This window comes from Oncorhynchus masou, chromosome 28 (genome assembly GCF_036934945.1).
Source record: "Oncorhynchus masou masou isolate Uvic2021 chromosome 28, UVic_Omas_1.1, whole genome shotgun sequence".
Taxonomy (NCBI): Eukaryota; Metazoa; Chordata; class Actinopteri; order Salmoniformes; family Salmonidae; genus Oncorhynchus; species Oncorhynchus masou.
In genome coordinates this window covers 78,248,860-78,274,500 of record NC_088239.1, presented here as the reverse complement: position 1 = coordinate 78,274,500, position 25,641 = coordinate 78,248,860, and the positions used below count along the sequence as shown (strand labels likewise).

The 25,641-nt window shown below is 41.7% G+C and overlaps 2 protein-coding genes across 7 annotated transcripts in view; both read left to right on the top strand.

Moving 5' to 3' along the window:
* The window catches only part of purg (purine-rich element binding protein G), a 43,032-nt gene extending 28,690 nt beyond the window's left edge, over positions 1-14,342 (top strand). For 3 of the 5 annotated variants that reach the window (XM_064943458.1, XM_064943456.1, XM_064943459.1), the window contains exons 2-9: positions 821-1,133; positions 1,393-1,558; positions 2,775-3,012; positions 3,103-3,246; positions 6,351-6,501; positions 6,650-12,588; positions 12,753-12,802; positions 13,009-14,342. In XM_064943458.1, coding sequence (XP_064799530.1) covers positions 848-1,133; positions 1,393-1,558; positions 2,775-3,012; positions 3,103-3,246; positions 6,351-6,501; positions 6,650-12,588; positions 12,753-12,802; positions 13,009-13,702 — 7,668 coding nt within the window. In that variant the 5' untranslated portion in view covers positions 821-847 and the 3' untranslated portion in view covers positions 13,703-14,342. Of the gene's footprint in view, positions 1-304; positions 556-820; positions 1,134-1,392; positions 1,559-2,774; positions 3,013-3,102; positions 3,247-6,350; positions 6,502-6,649; positions 12,589-12,752; positions 12,803-13,008 lie in introns of those variants that run through there. The other 2 variants (XM_064943457.1, XM_064943460.1) reach the window with 2 other exon arrangements.
* A 1,302-nt stretch (positions 14,343-15,644) lies between these two features.
* Positions 15,645-25,138, top strand: ppp2cb (protein phosphatase 2, catalytic subunit, beta isozyme). 2 transcript variants are annotated; one of them, XM_064943453.1, is made up of 8 exons: positions 15,645-15,804; positions 15,974-16,095; positions 18,198-18,407; positions 19,216-19,389; positions 22,000-22,089; positions 22,690-22,851; positions 24,344-24,462; positions 24,768-25,138. In XM_064943453.1, the coding sequence occupies exons 2-8, from the start codon at positions 15,994-15,996 to the stop codon at positions 24,838-24,840; spliced, it is 930 nt and encodes a 309-aa protein (XP_064799525.1). In that variant the 5' UTR covers positions 15,645-15,804; positions 15,974-15,993; the 3' UTR covers positions 24,841-25,138. The 2 variants fall into 2 exon arrangements, with proteins under 2 accessions (XP_064799525.1, XP_064799524.1); XM_064943452.1 differs by having other exon boundaries at positions 15,645-16,095.
* The last annotated feature ends 503 nt before the right edge of the window (positions 25,139-25,641 follow it).

Sequence of the window (25,641 nt, the reverse complement as noted above, 5' to 3'; positions counted from 1 at the left end):
GGTTTTTCTGTAAGTGTAGTTTACGATCTGTCTGCATTAACCAATTTAGCTTATTTCCACAGTTATAGACAGTGTTGTACAACCTTTGGCCTCAAGTTGAATCTGTCAAGTTGAATCTGTTTTGCTCCAAATACTTGTCTGTATATGGTCACGTGGGTCACATGATGTTAAAACAAGCAAATGGGGGCTGAGAGACTTATCAGAAGGGAAGGTTAAAGGTCAACTGAGACAACACAGTGACTTTGGATACACCATACATGTTCCAGGAATGGGTAGACATTATTGAGACCGGGTGAGATATTAGAACTACACATATTTACATTCAGATTCTGATCCGCTCAAGCATGTGCCAGTAACTTTGCCCTCGACAAGGAAGAAAAACAAATGATTTCCGTGAGCTAAGCTAGATCATCGAACAATCTGAGAGATAAGGTTGCCATTTTGGGCACCTTGGTATTCTGCTGTGAATCCAGTACTTTGTAAATCAATACAGTATACTATATCTCGATGAATGAGGGTAAATACCACCATTGAACACGATTGGATATGCAAACCGTAAGTATACCTGAGCATTGGCACCAATTTTTGTTTGGAAATGGAGAAGAAGGTTGACTTAACAACATACTAATTGGCAGTTTTTTGAATGCTTGCACAATCAAGTTATCATGTTACTCAGAAATGGGGAAGTGTGCCTCATACAAAAACATGCCATGACAGCATTCCAGATTGAGAAAATACAAAATGGTGTTTAACAGTTTTTGTAGTAAGAAGAAGTTGTCCGGTCCTCTTGGCTGTGATCTGATGTGTGGACTTTTAACAGGGTGATGTTCTGGGTTAGGCCAGCACCATGGAGACACTCGGTAGCAAGAGAGAGATGGCACTTCCATCCCGAAGCTCTTCCCAGGCAATAGGAGCTCCGACCGTGAGCTCTTCCCAGGCAAAAGGAGCTCCGACCGTGAGCTCTTCCCAGGCAATAGGAGCTCCGACCGTGAGCTCTTCCCAGGCAATAGGAGCTCCGACCGTGAGCTCTTCCCAGGCAATAGGAGCTCCGACCGTGAGCTCTTCCCAGGCAATAGGAGCTCCGCCCCTGAGGAATTTCACCATTCCCAGGAGGAAGAGGGGAGATGGAAAAGGTATGAGAAACATATAATCACAATCAGAACCCATGTCAATATAATCTGAATAATATAATCTGATAGCTCACAAAGTCAGTGCCACGCTCTACAATGCTTTTAGCACTTGAAAAAGTGTGATATATAAATTCAATTTGTTATCAACAATAATGCTAAAACTATTGATTTGTGAATTAAAGTTCAGAGTGTTTTGCCATGTATTTATGTTGGATGGTTGAATGACATTGTATCCTGTCCGTGTGCATCTCTTTTTGACCAGCTCTTTTGGATGTCTGCCTCAAAGAGAGCAGGGACTATAGTCTGATACAGACAACTCTGAATGAGTCCCGATTGGACATGGGCAAGGAGATATCCTTCAGCTGGCAGTGGGATGATGTCACGCTAATACACAACGAGGAGCTACTGCGAGAGTTCTTTGAAAAAAGGTGACAATCAACATGTTGTTCAATGGCGTTAGTGCATATCTTCACAAGAACTGCATGCATGTGCTATATGCATATACAACTCTGTACTGAAACATGATATGAATATGTACATCAGTGGAAGCTGCTGAGGAGAGGAAGGCTCATAATAATGGCTGGAATGGAATCAATGGAATGGTATCAAACATATGGTTTCCAGCAACATCTAACTATCTAATAACCTGTTATATTGCTTCAGGTAAAGAGGGTGTAAAGAGGGTGTTGTTATCCCCAATCAGGTAAAGAGGGTGTTGTTATCCCCTATCAAGTAGAGGGTGTTGTTATCCCCTATCGAGTAAAGAGGGTGTTGCTATCCCTATCAGGTAAAGAGGGTGTTGTTATCCCCTATCAGGTAAAGAGGGTGTTGTTATCCCCTATCAGGTAAAGAGGGTGTTGTTATCCCCTATCAAGTAGGGGGTGTTGTTATCCCCTATCGAGTAAAGAGGGTGTTGTTATCCCCTATCGAGTAAAGAGGGTGTTGTTATCCCCTATCAGGTAAAGAGGGTGTTGTTATCCCCAATCAGGTAAAGAGAGTGTTGTTATCCCCAATCAGGTAAAGAGGGTGTTGTTATCCCCTATCAGGTAAAGAGGGTGTTGTTATCCCCTATCCGGTAAAGAGGGTGTTGTTATCCCCTATCAGGTAAAGAGGGTGTTGTTATCCCCTATCAGGTAAAGAGGGTGTTGTTATCCCCTATCAGGTAAAGTGGGTGTTGTTATCCCCTATCAGGTAAAGAGGGTGTTGTTATCCCCTATCAAGTAGGGGGTGTTGTTATCCCCTATCGAGTAAAGAGGGTGTTGTTATCCCCTATCGAGTAAAGAGGGTGTTGTTATCCCCTATCGAGTAAAGAGGGTGTTGTTATCCCCTATCGAGTAAAGAGGGTGTTGTTATCCCCAATCAGGTAAAGAGGGTGTTGTTATCCTCTATCAAGTGGAGGGTGTTGTTATCCCCCATCGAGTGTTCTCTTTGAAGTTGAAGTATGCCTGTGTGTGGAAATTGCACATTCATAATTTCCTAGTTTTACCAATTATCTTTTTATGCCTACTTTGCGGGATCTCTAAATTGCCTAATGAGGGAATCACTAATATATGTAGAGTTGGTGTTATATTTAATCTCAGAACAGTGTGTGATACATCTAACCCTGTCGACCAGTCATTTGCTTTCATGTTCTTATTATCTCAGATCTGAAATGCGTTTAAAGGATAGACACGTCAGAGAAATGGAGGAGAGGTTCTGTTTTTTAGTCACCTCTGACCAAAAAGCTAAGCAAATGTATCAACATGGACTGAAGGTTGAGAACACAGATCAACACTCTCTGGGAAACCCGTCATATGGAGTCTATTTGCACAGGCACGCTGATGTGGCCCTGAAAAATATCAGCGGCAACACCCCTGCTGGAAAAATCCTCATCATTTTCAAGGTTAGATGGTAATAGTCGTCAATATGATAATTGTTATTATTTCTATTCATTAAGCAAGTAAAACATATGTTTTTGCTTTTCTTCCCATAGGTTCTCTTTGGCAAGGTGAAAAAAGTACCTCCATGTTATGGAAGGAACAGCACACATGATCCAACGGTGAATTACGATTGTCACGTGTCCAAAGACCCCGCTGTCCCGAGGGACAGCTTGTCTCAGCAAGTTTTGAGCTCGTCAGTAAGTTTAGTGGCCTGGCTGGTCTAGTGGTAATGCCGCAGCCTCCAGCACACATATCTACGGTGTCTGCATTAGTTCAAATCCCACTTTCTGCTCTTTGACACAACCTCTGTCTATCTTTCCCCACTGTCATTATCTATCTTTTATATAATATACACTATACATTCAGAAGTATGTGGACACACCTTCAAATTAGTGGATTTGGCTATTTCAGCGACACCCATTGCTGACAGTTGTATAAAATCGCATACACAGCCAAGCAATCTCCATAGACAAACATTGGCAGTAGAACAGCCTCAGCCGCGAAGTGGTAGACCACACAAGCTCACAGAACGGGACCGCTAAGTGCTGATGTGTGAAGCGCATAAAAATTGTCTGTTCTCGATTGCAACCCTGAATACCGAGTTCCAAACTACCTCTGGAAGCAACGTCAGCACTGTTCGTCAGGCGCTTCCTGAAATGGGGTTCCATGGCCGAGCAGCCGCACACAAGCCATGCGCAATGCCAAGCATCAGCCAGAGTGGGGTAAAGCTTGCCGCCATTAGACTCTGGAGCAGTGGAAACGCATTCTTTGGAGTGATGAATCACCCTTCACCATCCGGCAGTCCGACGGACGAATATGGGTTTGGCGGATGCCAGGAGAACGCTACTTGCCCGAATGCATAGTGCCAACTGTAAAGTTTGGTGGATGAATAATGGTCTGGGGCGGTTTTTCATGGTTCAGGCTCGGCCCCTTAGTTCCAGTGAAGGGAAATCTTAACGCTACAGCATACAATGACATTCTAGATGATTGTGTGCTTTTGGAGAAGGCCCTTTCCTGTTTCAGCATGACCAGCCCCCGTGCAGAAAGCGAGGTCCATACAGAAATGGTTTGTCGAGATGGATGTGGAAGAACTTGACTGGCCTTCACAGAGCCCTGACCTCAACCCCATCGAACACCTTTGGGAGGAATTGGAACGCTGACTGTGAGCCAGGCCTAATCAACCAACACCAGTGCCTGACCTCACTAATACTCTTGTGGCTGAATGGAAGCAAGTCCCTGCAGCAATGTTCCAACATCTAGTGGAAAGCCTTCCCAGAAGAGTGGAGGCTGCTATAGAGCAAAGGGAGGACCAACTCCATATTAATGCCCATGATTTTGGAATGAGATGTTCGATGGAGCAGGTGTCCACATACTTTTGGTCATGCAGTGTCAATACACACATACAGTGGGGCAAAAAAGTATTTAGTCAGCCACCAATTGTGCAAGTTCTCCCACTTAAAAAGATGAGAGAGGCCTGTAATTTTCATCATAGGTACACTTCAACTATGACAGACAAAATGAGAAAAAAAAATCTAGAAAATCACATTGTAGGATTTTTAATGAATTTATTTGCCAATTATGGTGGAAAATAAGTATTTGGTCACCTACAAACAAGCAAGATTTCTGGCTCTCACAGACCTGTAACTTCTTCTTTAATAGGCTCCTCTGTCCTCCACTTGTTACCTGTATTAATGGCACCTGTCCACAACCTCAAACAGTCACACTCAAAACTCCACTATGGCCAAGACCAAAGAGCTGTCAAAGGACACCAGAAACAAAATTGTAGCTCTGCACCAGGCTGGGAAGACTGAATCTTTAGTAGTGGTTTCTTTGCAGCAATTCGACCATGAAGGTCTGATTCACACAGTCTCCTCTGAAAAGTTGATGTTGCGACGTGTCTGTTATTTGAAATCTGCGAAGCATTTATTTGGGCTGCAATTTCTGAGGCTGGTAACTCTAATGAACTTATCCTGTGCAGTAGAGGTAACTACGGGTTTTCCTTTCCTGTGGTGGTCCTCATGAGAGCGAGTTCCATCATAGCGCTTGATGGTTTTTGCGACAGTACTTGAAGAAACGTTCAGTTTTTGAAATGTTCCATATTGACTGACCTTCATGTCTTAAAGTAATGATGGACTGTTGTTTCTCTTTGCTTATTTGAGCTGTTCTTGACATAATATGGACTTGGTCTTTTACCAAATAGAGCTATCTTCTGTATACCATCCGTACCTTGTCACAACACAACTGATTGGCTCAAACGCATTAAGTAGGAAAGAAATTCCACAGATGAACTTTTAACAAGGCACACCTGTTAATTGAAATACATTCCAGGTGACTACCTCATGAAGCTGGTTGAGAGAATGCCAAGAGTTTGCAAAACTGTCATCAAAGCAAAGGGTGGTTTCTTTGAAGAATCTCAAATATAAAATATAGTTTGATTTGTTTTACACTTTTTTGGTTACTACATGATTCTATATGTGTTATTCCATAGTTCTGTTGTCTTCACTATTATTCTACAATGTAGATAATAGTAAAAATAAAGAAAAACCATTGAAGGAGTAGGAGTGGCCAATATATATATATATGTATGTATATATATGTATGTATGTATATATGTATGTATGTATGTATGTATGTATGTATGTATGTATGTATGTATGTATGTATGTATGTATGTATGTATGTATGTATGTATGTATGTATGTATGTATGTATGTATGTATGTGTGAGTTAGTGTACAAATCTTTAGGAATATCTTCTTAATATTGAGTTTCACCCCCTGTCGAAAAAGCATTCAGCAGGGATGCTGGCCCATGTTGACTCCAATGCTTCCCACAGTTGTGTGAAGTTGGCTGGATGTCCTTTGGGTGGTGGATCATTCTTGATACACAAGAAACTGTTGAGCATTAAAAACCCAGCAGCGTTGCAGTTCTTGACACTCAAACCAGTGCGCAAGGCACCTACTACCATACCCTGTTCAAAGGAACTTAAATTTTTTGTCTTGGCCATTCACCCTCTGAAAGGCACACAACTATCAACTATCTCCTTCTTTAACCTGTCTCCTCCCCTTCAACTACACTAATTTAAGTGGATTTAACAGGTGAAATCAATAATAAATCATAACTTTCACCTGGTTGGTCTATGTCATGGAAAGAGCAGGTGTTCCTAATGTTATGTACACTCTGTGTGTGTATATACAATATATAAATATATTTGAAAGTTCACTCCTTTAGAGAGAGCTGCTCTGAGGAATGACTTGATATGTGACCATATGACCATGACTTGACACATTCTCTGTTTACAGGTGTTCCTGTTTGACTATAACGAAAACCAGGAGCTAAAACAGAGACCAAGGCAATGTTTGCCATATGCTATGGTTTCATTGGTTCCTTCTGTAAATTCTTCTCCGACTAGCACTCTAGTTCCATCTGTAAAACTGGGGCCAAAAACAAAGGGTATGGAATAACAATAACCAGGTTGTGTTTAAATGACTAGATTTATTCCAGCATATTCATCATCAGCTGATGATCCATGTTTTATATTTAATATATGCAAACTATAGCCTATGTAGTATTAATAATTGCTTTGTTTCATATTTCCCAGATTCAGCGGCATGTTTGGAGACCTGCACCGTGGCTCAAAGAGTGGGTAGAGGTCAGAATGCGACCGTGACATTCAAACATTTTGGGACAACTGAAAGTCCATTGCCTGGATACAGATGTCAGGGATTTGGAACAAACCCCCCATTCCAAAGAGGTGATCAACAGAACTTCCAAAACATTACATCAATTGCAAACCAATTGTATCACAACGGAAGTGACCAACCCCCACCGCCTCCACTACACATTAGTCCCTGCGACCAGCCCCCACCACCTCCACCGCCCTTGAGTCCCTGCGACCAGCCCCCACCACCCTTTAGTCCCTGCGACCAGTCCCCAGCGCCCATTAGTCCCTGCGACCAACCTCCAACACCTTTTAGTTCCTGTGTCCAGCCCCCATCACCCTTTAGTTCCTGTGTCCAGCCCCCATCACCCTTTAGTTCCTGTGTCCAGCCACCATCACCCTTTAGTTCCTGTGTCCAGCCACCATCACCCTTTAGTTCCTGTGTCCAGCCCCCATCACCCTTTAGTTCCTGTGTCCAGCCCCCATCACCCTTTAGTTCCTGTGTCCAGCCCCCATCACCCTTTAGTTCCTGTGTCCAGCCACCATCACCTTTTAGTTCCTGTGTCCAGCCCCCATCACTCTTTAGTTCCTGTGCCCAACTTCTACCACCTTTTAGTTCCTGTGTCCAACTCACACCGTCTCCATCACCCTTTAGTCCCTGCGACCAGCCCCCACCACCCTTTAGTTCCTGGGCTCCTCCTTTACCACCACCATTCACTGGTTCAATTACCTTCTTGGAAGACAATGGACTGGTTACTGATCCTATACATTTACAGATCCCAAGCCATGCTGGAACAGCTCAATTTGACCATAATAAACCCCACTTAGGTAACCAAGTTCAGTCTTGTCAACCAGTTTCAAACACCCTGTCCAAGAACCAGGACAACTTATGGCGACAGTCTACATCTGCAACAGGTGCATTGGAATCAATCTCGACTATAGTTTATTCTTCACGTGTGATTAAGGATCCCAGATTGTCGGCACGAGAAACTAACAACATGCAGAGATCGATTTCAATGGAGTCAGAGAGTGGTCAACAAACAAGTACTTCTGTCTGCATATTGACCGTAAAGCGAGAGCATAAGAATCTCCAAAATGTACCAAAACAGGAGAAAAATCTCAGGGAAACTGGAAAAAATAATGATCCAAAACCAGGCCAGCCTGATACACCAATAGGTTGTTCTACTGCTACTACTGCTAATATTTCAGCTCCATCCTCTGTGATACCTACAACTGAGAATCAGCCATCGTCTAGAATGCTTAAAATGAAGTTCCAGAAGTATTCTCCATATTTTCATCTGACCAAAGAGGAGAGGAAGGCAAAAATTGGTTCTCTACAACATCTGTCATTTGATGAGAAAAATACATTATTAGAGAGAACCAATTTTTATGCAACCTATTTTCAGAAGTCCAGGTGTCTACTCAATCAAAATGACAAGGTCACCACAGTCGACCCTGGGCGGCTATGTAAACCAGGAAGTATAAAAAGATGCTTGTCCAGCACAGACTCAGTGGAGATGTGCAACAGTCCTCAAAAGACTCATGAGGACAGTGGCGCATACTTGCAGCAGCAGGTGAGACAACATAATCTGCCCCAGTACACCACAAATGGTGATCAGAGTTCAAAACCTATCCCAGAAATTTCAGCCCATAATCCATCAATTGTCTGTGGGGCTGTGGAGGAAATTGTGGCCCTCCAATTTGAGAGGAACACAGGCAATATGGAACCAGAAGACATTAACCTTTGCAGCCCAGAATCCACTACTACATGTCTCACAGAAACGGAAGAGGATGTGCACAAGGTTACTGTGGAACCACAAGATGAAATGGCAATGAAAAATGACTCACCGATTCCATTCCTTCCCCAGACTGTCAACCAAACTGCAACCTCTGAAAGCCGACAGGAAACAGAGGTGAGGTCCAATCTTAACTCAGCAACAGAGGAAAAACCTCAGGAGGCTCTAAATGAAAACTCTAATGCAAGCAAGCAGAACACAGAGGCAAGCTCCAAACCAAATTCCATAAGAGATGAAGAAAATCTAAACATTGTACCTGAAATCGCTGAGGGAAACAGACAGAGCAGAGAAGTGAAGTGTGAACCAATCTTAGCAGAGAAAAACAAAACAAATGCTGTAAGTTCAGTGGATGACACAATGGCGAACGAAAATCCCTCAGAAACAAGGTGTCCAGTCATTTATGAGAGCCATACTGATATCATGGATGCTTGTGAAGAGGTTTGTGGTACGGAAACATCAGAGGAAGTTATGAGTGTCAAGGTCTTCTGTCCTGGAGTCATGTCAAGGCAAAATCATGAAAGGCTTTTGCAGAAAGACAGAGAATGTAATGGAATTGGCCAACATCAACAAAATGAATCCAATACATTTTCTACCTGTGGTGACATAGCTGATAATACTGAAGAATGTCAGGCTGATGATTCAAAAGCCAAAGATACAGTCTACAGTTTCCTGTATAACAGGCTGCAACTCAGTGAGCTCTTTCTTTCACCTAATCAGCATGGATCATGCTCAATTTCTGGTAAACATTACCTTAAACCAAAATGCAAAGACAGTCCTATGGACACCAATAAATCACTCCTTCCGTCCTGCAACCCAAACCAAATAGACATCGGAGAGGGATGTAACCTTCGCATCACAATAAATGCTGATAGAGAATTGTCCGCTGTCACGGAATCACCCTCTCTGTCCAAGAGATTTTCAGTGTCAGAATGTCCTCAAGGAACTCAAGCCTCACCAACTGTACAGGAAAATGAAAAGTTTAGCAACAACAGCGTTATCAGTGAAAACACACCCATTGACGGTGTTCTGAAAACATCCACCTACTACACCACCTTCAACAGAGCACATGCCCGCAATGCCAAATTAATCAAAATGATGGCAGATAAATACAAAGGGAAGGAAAATGCTGCAGTGAGGATAATGAGAAATCATCAACATTCAAGAGTGAAGAAGAAATTGATCGTTGGAAAATCCACCACTGACATTCCATACTCAGAAATATCAAGATCATCCCATAAAGCCATTACAGGCCATATGCAGATACCATTTATGCAGAGGAAAAAAGACTGTTTGAATGTTTCCCACAAAAACTTGAAACGCAAAACCTTTTTCCCCAATAAGGTCACAAAAATTGCCAGAGAGAACAAACACAGATCATGTTTTACATTTAAATCAAAGGTTGCAGCTCACAAAATGTCTGTGTCAGATGACTTAAAGACCTCAACGCGAGTTCCCATAACATCAAAAAAAAGCACTATCCTGAAGATGATAATAGATTTTAGGAGAAAAAAACGTTGGGGGACATTCAATCACAACAGAATGTACAGTCAAAGGAATGTGTGCAATGCTCCTGCAAAGTATATTACTTTCAGCCCAACGTCAGATCATAATAAACATCTGAGAGGTAATCGTTTCGAGAAGAAACATCTGAAGACACCAATGAGAGAGTTAGAAACAAATATGTCTATGAGAGATGGAAATGAAAAGATCAACGAGGAAAAGCAGATAGCTGATGCTGTTGACACAACCTTAACTTCGTCGACCATAGATATAGTCAATGAAGAGGCTGCAAAATCTACTTCTGGGAGCACTGCGAGCAACTTTGTGGAAGACATTCAACACATTGAGGAAGCAAAGGATCTATCTAAAAGCAGAACTTGCAATGACGGCAAGCCACATGACACAGAAACATCTCAGGAAACCCAGAGCAATTGCACTTCCCTTCAGAACAAATTACCTCCACCGAAATGCACCAATATCGTGGCTATAAGTCAAGACAATGAGGGAATGACTGAGTTCAAAAAACATGAGGTGGATCTGCTGAAAGAAAAGGCATTACAAGCTCATACACACTCTATAAAAGAGGTGGAAGAGGCCAACAGTGATATGGCGCCTGCTAAAGAGATCATTTCAGCTTCTGAGAACATGGAGTTTCCCTTAGATGCTGCCATCAAGATTCTTTGTGGCAGTGAGTTAAATTCAAACACACCCAAACCACAGGAAGAGATAGCTCGGGTGTTGCAGCACACGTATGGTCAAATGGAGACAGAGAAAGCAGACACATCAGATAGAACACATTACTGCAACCGACTGGAACAAGAAGACACACCCTCCAAGGAAGTGAAACTCATCAATAGATTAAGAGATTACTTGACAAATTTTGAGTACATAGTTAGGAAACCCGAGCCAAAAACATCAGATACAGTCTTTGAAACTGAGACGAATTTGCCACAGATTTGTGAAACTATCCAGAATAATGTCAATGACCATAAGGAGAAACCAGTTCATCTGGTTGTCCTTGACAGGGTGGAGTTGCGCAATCTGAGACCTAATGCAATTCCTTTCCCAATAAAGATATGCACTCCGATTATCAACACAGACAATGACCTGATTCATAGTAAAGAACAGGAACACAAGGAGAAAACAAGAGGGAATAAAACTAATTATTACAGAATTCCTTGCATTAGCCCTGATAGTACTTCCATGTTGGAAGTCCCTGAAAAGTCCACTCAAACTCCTATGGATAAGAAAACAACTGAAGCAGAAATCTCCACAAGTGTGCCTGACATTAACCATGGGATTACAATTGCAGAAAATTATGCCTCAAGAGAACAGCAAAGACAGCCAAATTACACTATTGATGCAAACAACATGATCATGCTCAAAGCACTAGCAGAAATAGAACCAGAGAATTCAGAATTTTGTAAAACAAAAGAAAACACCAACCAGAAGCCAACAAGCCACATTGTAAGGGTGAACACTAAGACTTTTCATAGAAACTTCAGTGTGGCTGATATCTCAAATGCACTAAAGCATGGAGACAAAGTAACTTCCTTGGCCGAACTTTGCCCGTTGCGAACTGAATGCAAAATCATGATGCAGTACTTCATCTTAAACTTTGAGGAAAAACAGAATGTTGAGGTCAATAGAACTATCGTCTCAAGAGATCAGATTTTAGAGCGATATCTGGACCGTCCTCCTGTACCAATGGAACTGAAGTACGAAGCATTGAATTCTTTCCTGGAACTGCAGATAATGATGGAGGCCTGGCAATTTGTAGATAACAAGATGCGATTTTTGAGTGGACAATCTACATTTAGGAGTCTGCTGTGGTACGATCCCACTCTGTATGGGGAACTCTTTAAAGGGAAGGTGGGATTACAGCAGCAGTCCTCTTTATATTCATCTTTCCAACAAAGTGTCATCAACGAAGGACCAATTGCATTGCAGAGGTACCATTTAGCTGTCTCTACATTGAATGAACAGCTGAAAAGGGCCCCAGAAATGTCTTATTACATGTATCTCAAAAGCAAAAGAGAGAGGCTGGAGATTGAGGCTGCATTACGAAATCCCTCAGACATAGAGAGTTTCTTCCTCTCTGTACCACTGTCTTGCATGGTCAATTTTGGCGACAGTGTGGAAGGTTTACAGAGGGTCCAGAGGCTTGTGACGACTTTCACAGAGACTCCTGCAGACAAATTAGAAGACGGATTCGATGTTGGAAAGGCTGAGCACCTTGCCATGGTGTTCCGATTTCTTCAGGAGAAAATCTACTATTTGAAAGCTTGCAGCAACACGATGGACAGCAAGACGTCTTGGTTTGGCATGGAACACATCCTGTATGACGCTTCAAAGATACTGGTGTGGAGGGACACGAAACAGACTGGGTCAGATGAGCTGCAGGCAAAATACAAGAAAGCAAATCCACAAATTGTCTATGGGGTGACTGAATCTGGTGTCTCACTGTTGCATACAAGCGTGTCAAAGAGGACCCAGCTCATGGTAAAGACTGGGACCACAGCACAGAGATTCAGAGGTCGGAGTCGGGGGAGGCCGCCTATGGAGAACACTCGCTGTGCTGAGGTTTGTTGATATATTCCCATTTTTTGGGGGGTAGAAATTACACATGTATGATATCAAATAATTGAAATTGCCTTTAGTAACATGTTTCCCATGGTGAGATTTTTGAACTAGTAAAAAGAGATCAATTAGACTGTGCTTTTATTGCTGTATGGTTTATTTTCCAGAAGAAATATCCTCAACATGGGTCTTTGCCGATAATAGACCTCACAAATTCGTAAGTAAATTACCATTTAGGTTTGTGTCAATAAGCCAAGGAAGGGGATCACTGTTATTTCCCTTGTGTATCAGAAGCAAAACATGAATTAACACAGTAGCAATTGATCTGTAATTCCTACCATATTAAAGATAGCTAAATAATGGTTTGGAGGAGGGAAAATATAAACATCTATCATCTAACTTGTTTTTCCTCTCCAACTCAAGCCCTAACAGGGATAACCCAGATGTATACCACTGGGCCACACCCCCAAGCAACCCTGCAGCCCATTTCCAGGCTTGGACACACCAAGAAAACCTTGTCAAGAGCCAGGTAGTAAACTGGGGTGAAGGGTCACATGATACGCAAGCCATGGAGAGGAATATCCCTGCATCTTCCTTATCCCGACCTGTGCCAACATACCCTGAAATCAGGGCCTGTCTAAGGACTAGTAAAAGTGGGACAGCGCCAAACTCACAGATCCAGTTACCTGCCTCAATGGGAGGGGTGGGAAGTAAATCAGATGGGAGGCAGCAGTGGGCCGTGAGCTGGGTTCCCTATAACCCCCAGAACATCACAGGAAGTGATCTGAGGCCAATGCATCCTCTGTGGATTGGTGTTGGGGACAATGGTCATCCCCCCATTGGGGAGCCTGTCCTCTTAGAGCAAACTAATCCGTCTTCCTGGTCTAGTCTGCCTTCTTCTCCTCCATCTGTACCAGCAGGAAATACAGCACAACAATCTCTGCACTCCCTCCCAGCTCTCGCTACCACGACAAATAATTTCCCTCCCATATGTGAGCCCCTTCCTATAAATTACCCATTTTTCCTCCTGAATGGTCAGACCTATTCCACTGCTAATCCTGAATTGTCCACAGCAACTCTTGATAACAGAGGGAGATTTCCTCCCTATGTAGAGTAGTGCTGCTTCTTTATCAACTTTTATGGAACAGGTTTATAAAGCAAATAAGGACCTTTTGAATATAAGGAAGTGCTGGTGTTTCCGGGTTTAAATACTGAACTGGATCAGGAAACAAATATCAGTCAAAAAAGAAGGAACTCAAAGGGGAGTTGGAAACAAAAGGATTTTAGTTAATTTATTTCATGTTGAATTCACTATTTTAAGTTAATTTAATTAGTTTCATGTTTGTTGTACTTTTTTGTTGTTGTGGTTGTAACTATTCTTTTTGTATATAATCTCAAACACGTCAATTGCTGATAAGCAATATCTGATTGAAAGTGTCCTATTTTCTGACCAAAATGAATTGTATAAAGTGTTAACTTATTCCTCAAAGTGGATTATATTGCTATTTTGTAATATCGAATTGTAAATAATATTATTTAAGTGTTTTGTTGAATTTTAAAGACTGCTTTTGGTTATTAGCTTGTTTACTTTACTCAGGATTTTTGTGCTCGTCATGTTTTGGCTACTGCTTGAGGCTTTGTTTTGTAATTAAGTGTCGCATTGGCAAACTTAACCCTTAATAACTATTTCCCCAGCAGATTTTTTTGTGTGTGTAGGTTTACTGACAAATAAAATATATTTGTACAAATCCATTAAATGTGGCTGCCATTTGTGCATCACAGCAACACCAACCTCAAAATAAGTAATATTTTTTAAATATAATGTTGTTAAACAAAACCTTTTAATATACTTAATTTGAAAGGTGCAATTATCTGTAATCTGAACTAATTTGTAATTGTTTTAACCAACTTTCTATTTTGTCATTTTTTCAGAGGGGGGTTACGAAAACAATTAAAGAAATCCATACAAAGATAACCCCAACCCATTCCCTCCCTCAGTCCCCATCATATTCTGTTCCAGTTAAAGGGTTGCTCAGATTCAATAGTTCTGTGGACCATACTTTTTAACTAATGGCTAACTCAGAATATATTATAGAGATCAGTCCTTTCCGGAGCCCATATCATTTATTTTTAAATCCTATCATTGGAAGGTTCGGTAGTTGTTTCCCAAGGGACTCCATAGGCCAGTGTAGCTGACCGAAGTTGTAAATATAGAAAAAAGGACTTGCCTGGTAATGTGCATGTATCATTCTGAACTAAATGTTTTTTCATCTAATGGTCTCTCTCTTGCCTTATACAGAGGTGTGAAAACTGACAGAACCAGCAGCATCCCAAAAAGAAAAAACTCTTCCTGTGTGGTTGACAGATGAGACTTTATGAAACACTGGTTAAAAAACTGTAGAACCAAATACAGCCCACATCTAGCTCTGCTGACTACTTTACCTGCACCATTGACAGCGCCAAATTTTGAGTCACAACAGTGCCTTGACCTGGATCTCTGCAAGGAGGTCAGAGGGGGCGAAGTGTAACGGAGGTTGGGTAACCACGCTTGTGTAATAACCTTGCCTAAGACCTGAAAAGTTGCATTAATGCGGTGGCTCCCTGAGCCATTGGCTATAGACTTCTGCTTGGCTAATGCACTCTTCTGCCACACAAAAGATCCACTTGGCCCAGGACAGGTTTTAACGCTGGTAATAAGAATTTGGTGGGTGCTTGTATTTGTCCTGTTGTGTGTAATGGGAATGTGTTTTTGCATATCCCAACTCCCCTGAGACAACAATAGACCTTGTCAGCTCCGGAAGTTGAACCAGAGACTTTACAATTACTGGCCCAACTCTCTAAACATCAACGGTACAAGACTATAGCCTGCTTAATCTATTCTCCATACTCCATATCATGCATCTCTCTTCTATTTTCTGTTTCTCATATTATATTCTTCCTATTGCAGTATTTTTGGCGGTATCTGTCTGGCGAATCCTCTTGTCCTCAAGGAGGCGCACACGCTTTAACCGACTCCCATCTTTCTAGAAATACCAATGTGATGACGTTGATCCGAGCGGCCATTACACAGCGAGTTTCCTTTGGAAGGTCGGGGGCGTCAGGGAACTAGCGACCGAAAGACACCGCTCGCAGTGCCGAGAAAACAGGGACGTCCCTGCCGCACCATATGGTTTATACGTGAACCATAAAAATAACGGAAACATTGGCGTTTTATTGACGGTACCCATAATAATCATAGATTGGCTCGTTGTTAATAGTTATATAGGTAACGTTAAGAGTGCTGCGCAGCGTCCTACAAACCCGTCTGTCGTCTTGAGTTGCGTCGAATTTGAGCGAAATAACGGTTGTTTCATTACTTCACCATAACCTGTTTGTTTTTTGTTTTTAGCTATCTAAACCGTTTTCAAAATGGACGATAAAGTATTTACAAAGGAATTGGATCAGTGGGTCGAGCAACTGAATGAATGCAAGCAATTGTCGGAGAATCAAGTGCGAACGCTATGCGAAAAGGTAAGAACGAACACCCGACTGAAGACATGTCAGCTAGCGATGTTCTCTCTAAGTTACTTTTAGTTAACTTCTCACCGGTAACATGTTTACGTGAAGGCCGCTGAAATCTAGCCAGCAAGTTAGCGTCGACGACTAACCAATGTTTCCTCTACATTCCGTGGTGATTATTTAGTAACTAACTAGGCAAATACACAATTTTGATCCGAAGTCTTTAAGATCCATTTCCATACCTCGTTAATCGCTAATGTGACATGTTACAAGTTATAAGTTACCTAACTAATAACTGGTACCATAAAAAGCTAACGTTAGCCATCCAACTAACTAACACAACATAAGTAGTTAACCTGTTAACTAAACGTTACTGTTGACTTCTCAACTATCTAGGTTTATAATTTATTTGCCTATGTTATAAACATGTAACCTTAACTAGTTATTGTTGCCAATGATGTTGCCCGTTGTCACATGCTAACGTAGCTAGCTAACTAGCAGCGCGTTAGTGGTAATGTTAGCTACGTGCCACCATTAACGTTAGCTTACGTGCCACCATTAACGTTAGCTTACGTGCCACCATTAACGTTAGCTAACGTGCCACCATTAACGTTAGCTAACGTGCCACCATTAACGTTAGCTAACGTGCCACCATTAACGTTAGCTGACGTGCCACCATTAACGTTAGCTAACCAGTGTGTAACTCCGGTTATTGACGTTACTGCTAACTAGTTAGTTGGTTAGCTAAAACATTTTCTGCAAATATTACTGCCTTGTACTTAAGTTAGGGCTAAAAACAGTACGTTAGCTACAAACTTTAGCTCTGTCATAGGGTTGATAGTTACGGCGACCACCGAGTAGCTAACCGTACCCAAATGCTTCAAATATTTAACTCCGGGATGAAGGCCCTTGGCTCAATGATCCTCCCCGCACTTATGGTTGCAAGTTAGAATAGTAGAATACAGAAAGTGCAGTTTTTTTCTTTTCTTGTTATGCCAGTCACTCAATTAGCTCATGTCAGCTAACATTTTTTAGGTTGGTAAATTAGTCTAGCGGCCAGCTATCAACATTTTAGTGGTCATGGTCAAATTACCAACATGATTTTGTAAGTCAGTCTCACTCAGATACCACCCTATGGAAAAATGTGTAGAATTGCAGGTGGATATGTAGACCCTCAAGCAACTGTGGCCCCTCACGAGTTCAGATTTTTTTTATTTCTCATCTCTGATCGACCAGGCTTGCAATCTGACAATCCCCACATGATGTTGCTGGATATGCAGGCCCTGGGGAAATAGAAGATTCCATTTAGGATGGAACCATTTGAGATCACAATCGCAACAATTATATTTTTCCTCACACAGTGCAGAACATGAGTTTGGCTGATTTTCAAATGCAACAAACATCTCACTGTTTGTTGGAGAACTCTTTGCACCAAACAAATGTGAATTGCAGACTGTAAAATAATTTCCCTGCTTGACGATCCATACTTTGCATTGTATAGTTGAAATACAGTATGTGCAACAAGCTTAATTTAATGCACCACCTACCCAGTCCATTTTCATTGATCATTCATATTCTTGTTGAGATGATGTTATGACACAATTGCATGTGGATGTTTTCTTTAGCCAGAGGGAAAGTTTTGCTGATGATTTTACATTGTCATCTTCATATTAAGGAGGGATAGGGCTGCAGAGAAGTCTCCATGGAGACACACTCGTATTGTTTCCATGGTGACAATGGGGTGGCTTTCACAGCAAATTTGGGCAGGGGAAGCTACGACATCCTTGAAGTTAAAGAAATGAGGCAGCTTTCCTATCTAGTGTTTTGATGTATCGTATATTATTTAAAGAACACATACAATACTTGTCTTTCACTCACCCTCATGAATAATTGTTAACATATTTATTTAACCTTTATTTAACCAGGCCAGTTGAGAACAAGTTCTCATTTACAACTGCGACCTGGCCAAGACAGAGCAAAGCAGTGTGACAAAAATGACAGAGTTACACATGGGATAAACAAACGTACAGTCAATAACACAATAGAAAAATCTGTATACAGTGTGTGTAAATGTGGATACACCAGTCACTGATGTTTTCTGTAATCCTCTCCAGGCTAAAGAGATCCTTACCAAGGAGTCCAATGTGCAGGAGGTGCGCTGTCCCGTCACGGTGTGCGGAGATGTGCATGGCCAGTTCCACGACCTCATGGAGCTGTTCAGAATCGGGGGAAAGTCACCCGACACCAACTACCTGTTCATGGGGGACTATGTAGACAGAGGCTACTACTCGGTGGAAACAGTCTCACTGCTGGTCGCACTTAAGGCAAGTGAATTCTGAACTTGATGAGTGGACTGAAACCACAGTATTTCAGTTGCTGGTATAAGGTTTGTCTTGCCATAATAAATGACTGAAAAAGAGATAAATACATCTACAGTATATTTTACCTTCAGTACATTTTTTTGCCCAGCACCAGTTTTTCTTAACCAGGGACATGTCATTCTCGTATGCTCAATATACTTTGAACTCTCAGCTGTGTCCTGAAGAAAGTCAAGGACCAATCAAGTTTTACTACCTCTGAGGATGTAGACTAGCTCTTGAAGTGTGTGGGAGCTGGTGGTATTCAGGAGTCAATGTATGCAAGCTGAAGATGATATGCAAACTGAAGTAGGTTGCCGAAGTGTTTTTTTTTTTTTTTAAATTTTGTAGACTCAATGTATTCCAGGGCTCAGCTGCTAATACTTACAAGCTAGAAGTGGGACAGTTTACAGTCATAACCAATGTGTCACTCCCCTCATGGCTGTTAACATAGTGGGTTGAATTGGATTCATTGAACTCATCGTCAGCTGTGACTTTCGAGGTCTCTGTGGGACATCTCTACAGACAACAGATTTTGGAATAACTTATTTCTAAATTATAGGCTATAACAGGATCACTTATTCAAGTGTGGGGTAAAATGCATGATTTTTAAATGGCGTTAAGTAGATTTGAATACAATGCAGTTTAGTTTTCAAATGGTGGCACTGTGCCGCTGTCAAGTACTTTACAAAGGAACTCGGGCATTTTTTTCATCAAGTTGTTTAGGCCTGGCGCTTTTGGAGCCAAACTCAATTACGACTGTCTTGCTCCCCAGGTCCGTTACCCAAAACGCATCACGATACTGCGGGGGAACCACGAGAGCAGACAGATCACACAGGTGTACGGCTTCTACGACGAATGCTTGAGGAAGTACGGCAACGCCAACGTGTGGAAATACTTCACAGACCTGTTCGATTATCTTCCCCTGACGGCCCTGGTCGACGAACAGGTAACACAAGTGCTTTAAAAGTGCATGGCATGGCGGGCTGGGCGCGGTGCGCGCTAACCAAGGTTGCCAGGTGCACGGCGTTTCCTCTGACACATTGGTGCGGCTGGCTTCCGGGTTGGATGGCGCTGTGATAAGAAGTAGTGCGGCTTGGTTGGGTTGTGTATCGGAGGACGCATGACTTTCAACCTTCGTCTCTCCCGAGTCCGTATGGGAGTTGTAGCGATGAGACAAGATAGTAGCTACTAACAAATGGATACCACGAAATTGGGGAGAAAAGGGTAAAAAAAAAAGTAATAATAAAAAAATATTTTAAAAAGTGCATGACGTGGCCTTACTTTATGTAATGTGTTGCACTCTATTCCCTTAACGTGAACTACTTTTGACCAAGCCTCTGGCATTTGGGGGACACAGATTGAAGGTTGTGAATAAAGTTCAAAGGAAGCCTAGCTACCGAATTACACTACAGTTCAAAAGTTTGGGGTCACTTAGAAATGCCCTTGATTTTTAAAAGAAAAGCGCTTCTTTTTTTCCCATTTAAAATAACATCAAATTGATCAGAAATAGTGTAGACTTAATATTGTAAATGACTATTGTAGCTGGAAACGCCAGATTTTTTTTTAAATGGAATATCTACATAGGCATACAGAGGCCCGTTATCAGCAACCATCACTCCTGTGTTCCAATGGCACGTTGTTAGCTAATCGTATTATAATAATAATATAATAATAATAATAATTTTTAAAAGGCTTATTTGTCATTAGAAAACCCTTTTGCAATTATTTTCACAGCTGAAAACTTGTTCTAATTTAATAAGCAATAAAACTGGACTTCTTTTGACTAGTTGAATATCTGGAGCATCAGCATTTGTGGGTTTGATTACAGGCTCAAAATGGCCAGAAACAAAGCACTTTCTTCTGAAACTCGTCAGTCTATTCTTCTGAGAAATGATGGCTATTCCATGCGAGAAATTGCCAAGAAACTGAAGATCTCATACAACGCTGTGTACTACTCCCTTCACAGAACAGCGTAAACTGGCTCTAACCAGAACAGATAGAGGAGTGGGAGGCCCCAGTGCACAACTGAGCAAGAGGACAAGTACATTAGTGTCTAGTTTGACAAACAGACGCCTCACAAGTTCTCAACTGGCAGCTTCATTAAATATTACCCGCAAAACAGCAGTCTCAACGTCAAGTGACGAGGCGACCCCGGGATGTTGGCCTTCTCGGCAGCGTTCCTATGTCCAGTGTCTGTGTTCACCCCCCCCCCCCCCCTCATCTTAATCTTTTATTTTTATTGGCCAGTCTGAGATGTGGCTTTTTCTTTGCAACTCTGCCAACCAAAAAACAACGACTTAAGTAAGAATACTTTCAAGTGCTACTTAAGCACTTTACACCACTGCTCAATTGAGAGAATTTCCACATTGCCACTAGGGCTCCACAATATGGGCAAATAATCTAGGACTTATTTTTAACTAAATGTTGCAATTGCGATTTGACTTGCGAATTGGAGCAAAACTGTTGGAATCATGGAAATAGAATGACTACTCTAATTCGATTAGTTAGAATATATAGTGGGAACTTTGAATACAGTGTTTTGAGATGACAATGAATTAAAATGCCAAGGAGGAGTTATTGTGACAGGGTAGGAACTAAAGTGTTAAGTGTTTCCTAGGGGACCCTATAAGCTTTGGCTACATTGCATGTTTTCTCTTGGCTACTTCTTGCAGCTAACATATTCTTGCTTTGCATATTCCTCTTTGATTTAGAAGATACTGGTGCACAAACAACATGTTGATTTAAGTCTACACCATCACTGGTATTATCAGTACATGTATTAGCTAGCTAGCTATTAGCATTAGCGGCTAACAATGAGCATCGCAGCTGATTTTTAAAGCAACTTGCTAAGAAAAGACAAACTAGCTGTTTGCTGATGTAAGAAACACAAACTAATAGTGTAATTATAGACCGCTTGTGGATTTATATTAAGAAGCAAAGTGAAATCAGCATTGTTGTCATCAACATTGTTGCATGTGCTGCATTGACCATGCAGATTGAACGCAAGTGTCTCGTGGTTGAGGAACATCAAATGCTCTCCTTGAATGACAGGGTGCGTGACTAGGTCTGTGTGGAAAGTGACATTACACATGGCTTATCATATTTAACAAACCAAATATTAAAATACTGGTATAGAAGGTAAAAACCTAAACTGGGCCCTGCATCAATACTGGTATATCATAAAATACGGTTTCCCGCCCAGCCCTACGCCTATGTAGATATTCCATTAAATAAGCTGTTTCCAGCTATAATGGTAATTTACATGTCTACACTGTTTCTGATCAATTTGATATGTTAATGTGGAAAAAATTTCAAAAACAAAGACATTTGTTAGTGACTCAACTTCTGAACGGTAGTGTAATTCGGTAGCTAGGCTTCCTTTTTTTCAACTTATTCACAACCTTCAATCTGTGTGTTCCAAATGTGTATTTGTAACTCTTGTCATTTATATTCAGGCTACATTAACATTTTAGTAATTTAGCAAACACTCTTATCCGGAGCAACTTGTCACAAGGGTAAATCAACATCTATACTCTCGTTTCCTCCTCTGCCTCAGATCTTCTGTCTGCACGGTGGCCTCTCCCCCTCCATAGACACACTGGATCACATCCGGGCCCTGGATCGCCTGCAGGAGGTTCCACACGAGGTCAGTGCTGCCTGCCAGAGGACGTTAGTAGTCAGCCCTGTCAACGCCACATACAGTAGGGGCAGGATACTAGCTATTGGATGGTATGAGGTAGTGGTATTGTCATGAGTTTGTGTTGACCTGCCAGTGTAGTGCCACGCCCTGGGTTGTGTTGTCATGAGGTTGTGTTGACCCAGAGCCAAGCCCTGGGTCATGAGGTTGTGTTGAGCCATGCCCTGGATCATGTTGACCTACCAGTGTTGGAGCCAAGCCGGGTCATGTTCAGTAGGCACCAAACTGAGTAAAACGGGGAAGATGTAACTGGACTTGTCCAATTTAGAAATGCTTTTTGTTTTCTCATCTGTTTTGCTACGGTGGGTCCTAATGAACATAGCCCTGGTCTCTGCTCAAGAGGTAGGCTATTCAGGTTGTCACCTTTCCAATGCATAATTGTCATTGAGGCCTGTGGTCTTATGATGAATATTCCCCTCCTTTGCAGTCCTACTGCCCATAGAATTACATCATGTATTAGGCTCTCGGTGTTCAAGCCATGCTAAATGAGGTCATAATCCCTGTGTGTCATTATAGGCTGCTTTTGTTAATGATGTGTGTTTGTTTCAGGGGCCCATGTGTGACCTGCTGTGGTCAGACCCAGATGACCGTGGGGGCTGGGGCATCTCCCCCCGAGGTGCCGGCTACACCTTTGGGCAGGACATCTCGGAAACCTTCAATCATGCCAACGGTCTTACCCTTGTGTCCCGTGCCCACCAACTTGTCATGGAGGTAACCACACTTTTAGTTTAGGCTAAGTGCGTTTATATACTTGGTTGGTGTAGTTAGTATTAAAGCATGTAGCACAACTACAGTGATTCTAGTAGTAACATGCTTTACCTGTTAGATATTTACATGAATTAATGGACTTCCATGTAAATGGAAAATAAAGTTATAGTATATTTTTGGCGGGGAGCATAGAATTTCAATTCTACCATGGAAAAGGCCAATTTCTGAATATTTCAAATGTTGCGGTACTTCCATTTTGTTCATGGAACCTAAAGGTCTGTTAGGATAAAGCTGAGGTCGTCTCCATGTTTCCGTAGAGGATTCAGCTGGAAGCTGCTGTGCTAGAGTTGAAACGGAATCAATAATTCAAGAGCCTTGTGTACAGTGTTTTATATTTATAGTTTTACCCACTTCCAGCTTAAAATATTTTATTTTATAACCAAACCTCTATTTTTGATGTAAATTGCATGTTATAAAAGGGTTCAGGCAACCTTTTTTTGTGATTACCTATAAAACATTTTTTTTTTTTTTTTAGAAACTTACCCCAAACAGCAAATCACTTCCTCATCCTTGTTGTGTAGTATTGGGGCCCTGAAAAAACATGAACAAAGGTGCCAAAAACACTCAAATACGTACTTTTAGAAACAGCAAAGCTCTAAGTATAGTGATGAAAGGGATGTTGTACACATGAAATTGTCATTCTTAACTTTAGCCCAACCCTGTATTCCCTTTTGTGCGACCTAAGCCGTTTTCCCTATCCAGCTGTTTCATTCTCCATGTAGCCAGCTGCTACAGGTAATCGCCAACACGTCCTAATGGGGCGTTGGGCCACCACGAACCACCAGCGCCTTGGCATGGATTCTACAAATGTCTGGAACGTCCTGTGTGGAAGCAGTCTATGCTTTCTATATACTTATCCCTCATTTACTCAAGTGTTTCCTTTATTTTGGCAATTCCTATAGAATGGACGGATAGCTATCGCTCGAGTCGTTACAAAATGGAATATAACGTTGCGGCAAGTTCAGAATGACACAATTTCATGTAAAACATTTAAAGCTGCATCACTATACTGAGAGCTTCCAAAAGGACCTACACTATTTAGGTGTTTTTGGAGCCTTGCCCCCCCCCCCCCTCCCGCAAAAGTGAATTCACAAACTAGGTGCCTGGACCCTTCTATAACATTCCATTAACATCAAAGAGATTTGGTAGTGTAAATAAAATAAAAAGTTGTGCTTGTGCAGCCTGTGCTTCAAGACTAGGCCTGCGTCCAAAATGGCGCCCTCTTCCCCATAAAGTGCACTAGTAAAATGTTCTTGGACTATGTAGGCAATTTGTCTGTCACTCTGCATAAGAATCCCAGGATAAGAATTGAGTTGGAAATGAACCTTTAACTGTCTGAATTTAACGATTAGAATAAGTGACTTGAGATTTACTTTTAAATGGATAATTTCAACTAAATGGTTTATGTACTAATGTACGGGTTGCCATTTTCCAGGGCTACAACTGGTGTCATGACCGAAACGTTGTCACCATCTTCAGTGCGCCAAACTACTGCTATCGCTGTGGCAACCAAGCTGCCATCATGGAACTGGACGATACTCTTAAATACTCTTTGTAAGTGAGAGGTTATCTGGAGTAGATGTTTTAACTTTTGAGTCTAAGACCAGGGGAACTCAATTTGAGTGTACTGAGAAGAAATAGAATGCAGTAGCTGCATGTGCTTTTTCAGTTCTTCAAAGTAACGCTCATTGTCCCTAATTGGAACTTCTATATTCAGCACCAAAAACGTATCTTCACAACTGGCATAAATTGAGTTATAGTTTCCATTGACCACATGAGGTTTTTAGTCTAAAAATGACAGTTCTGTAAATGGTCCCAATTGGAGTCATCCTAATGTTGCATTTCCTGTCCTCCACCAGCCTTCAGTTCGACCCTGCACCTCGACGCGGAGAGCCCCACGTCACCCGCCGTACCCCCGACTACTTCTTATAAACTCCTCTACAGCAAACAAACCCTCCCAAAACCTGTGTGCATATGACCTGTTACCAACATTAAAGCACTAACATGGACCAAAATGTGCCATAAGCATTTAGTACACATTACAATAATACACATTGCCCTGTGTCTCAGTACTGCAACACAGTGTCCTGTTTTAGCCTTTAGTGCAATTGCCTGCTCTATACTATTGATTGTAATGTTCCTTTGTTTTTCTTCCGTGGACTGTACATTACGCAAACAAATGTGACAACTCTTCCTATCACTGGACAAATATACCATTTCTGTTGGCAAAGCCGGGCATGTGAATTATTTACAATATTTTATACAAATGCACACACTTACATCCCTAGCCTTCACCACACTATTTGGAATGGATGCTTAAAATTGAGGGAGACGCCTCTTCCTCCTTGGGATTGTATGCTTTCATGTCAATAGACCTACCTGCTTTCTCCTACTCGTTTTGCGTTTACTGCCCTCTGTATATTTGTCAGTGATTGCCTCTTGATGTATTTGAACTAAAGTACTTTTAATCCTAAACAATTACTCTTTTCAATCAAGTCCAATCATGGTTTAAGTTTCCTCATTTCGAACCAAAAGTTTATTCACCCAATGGCTGAAAAAAAATTCATGTTAACACCAAGTATTTATATCCCCTTTGGGAGGAGTCACCTTTCCTCAAAACATCTGATGTGGGTAGTAGTTACTCCGTGTGACTTGACCTCTGCTCCCATTCTACAGCTAGCCACAACCATGTGATTGCCTTTTCCCTTAGTAACATTCCAAGCCCCTGGCTCT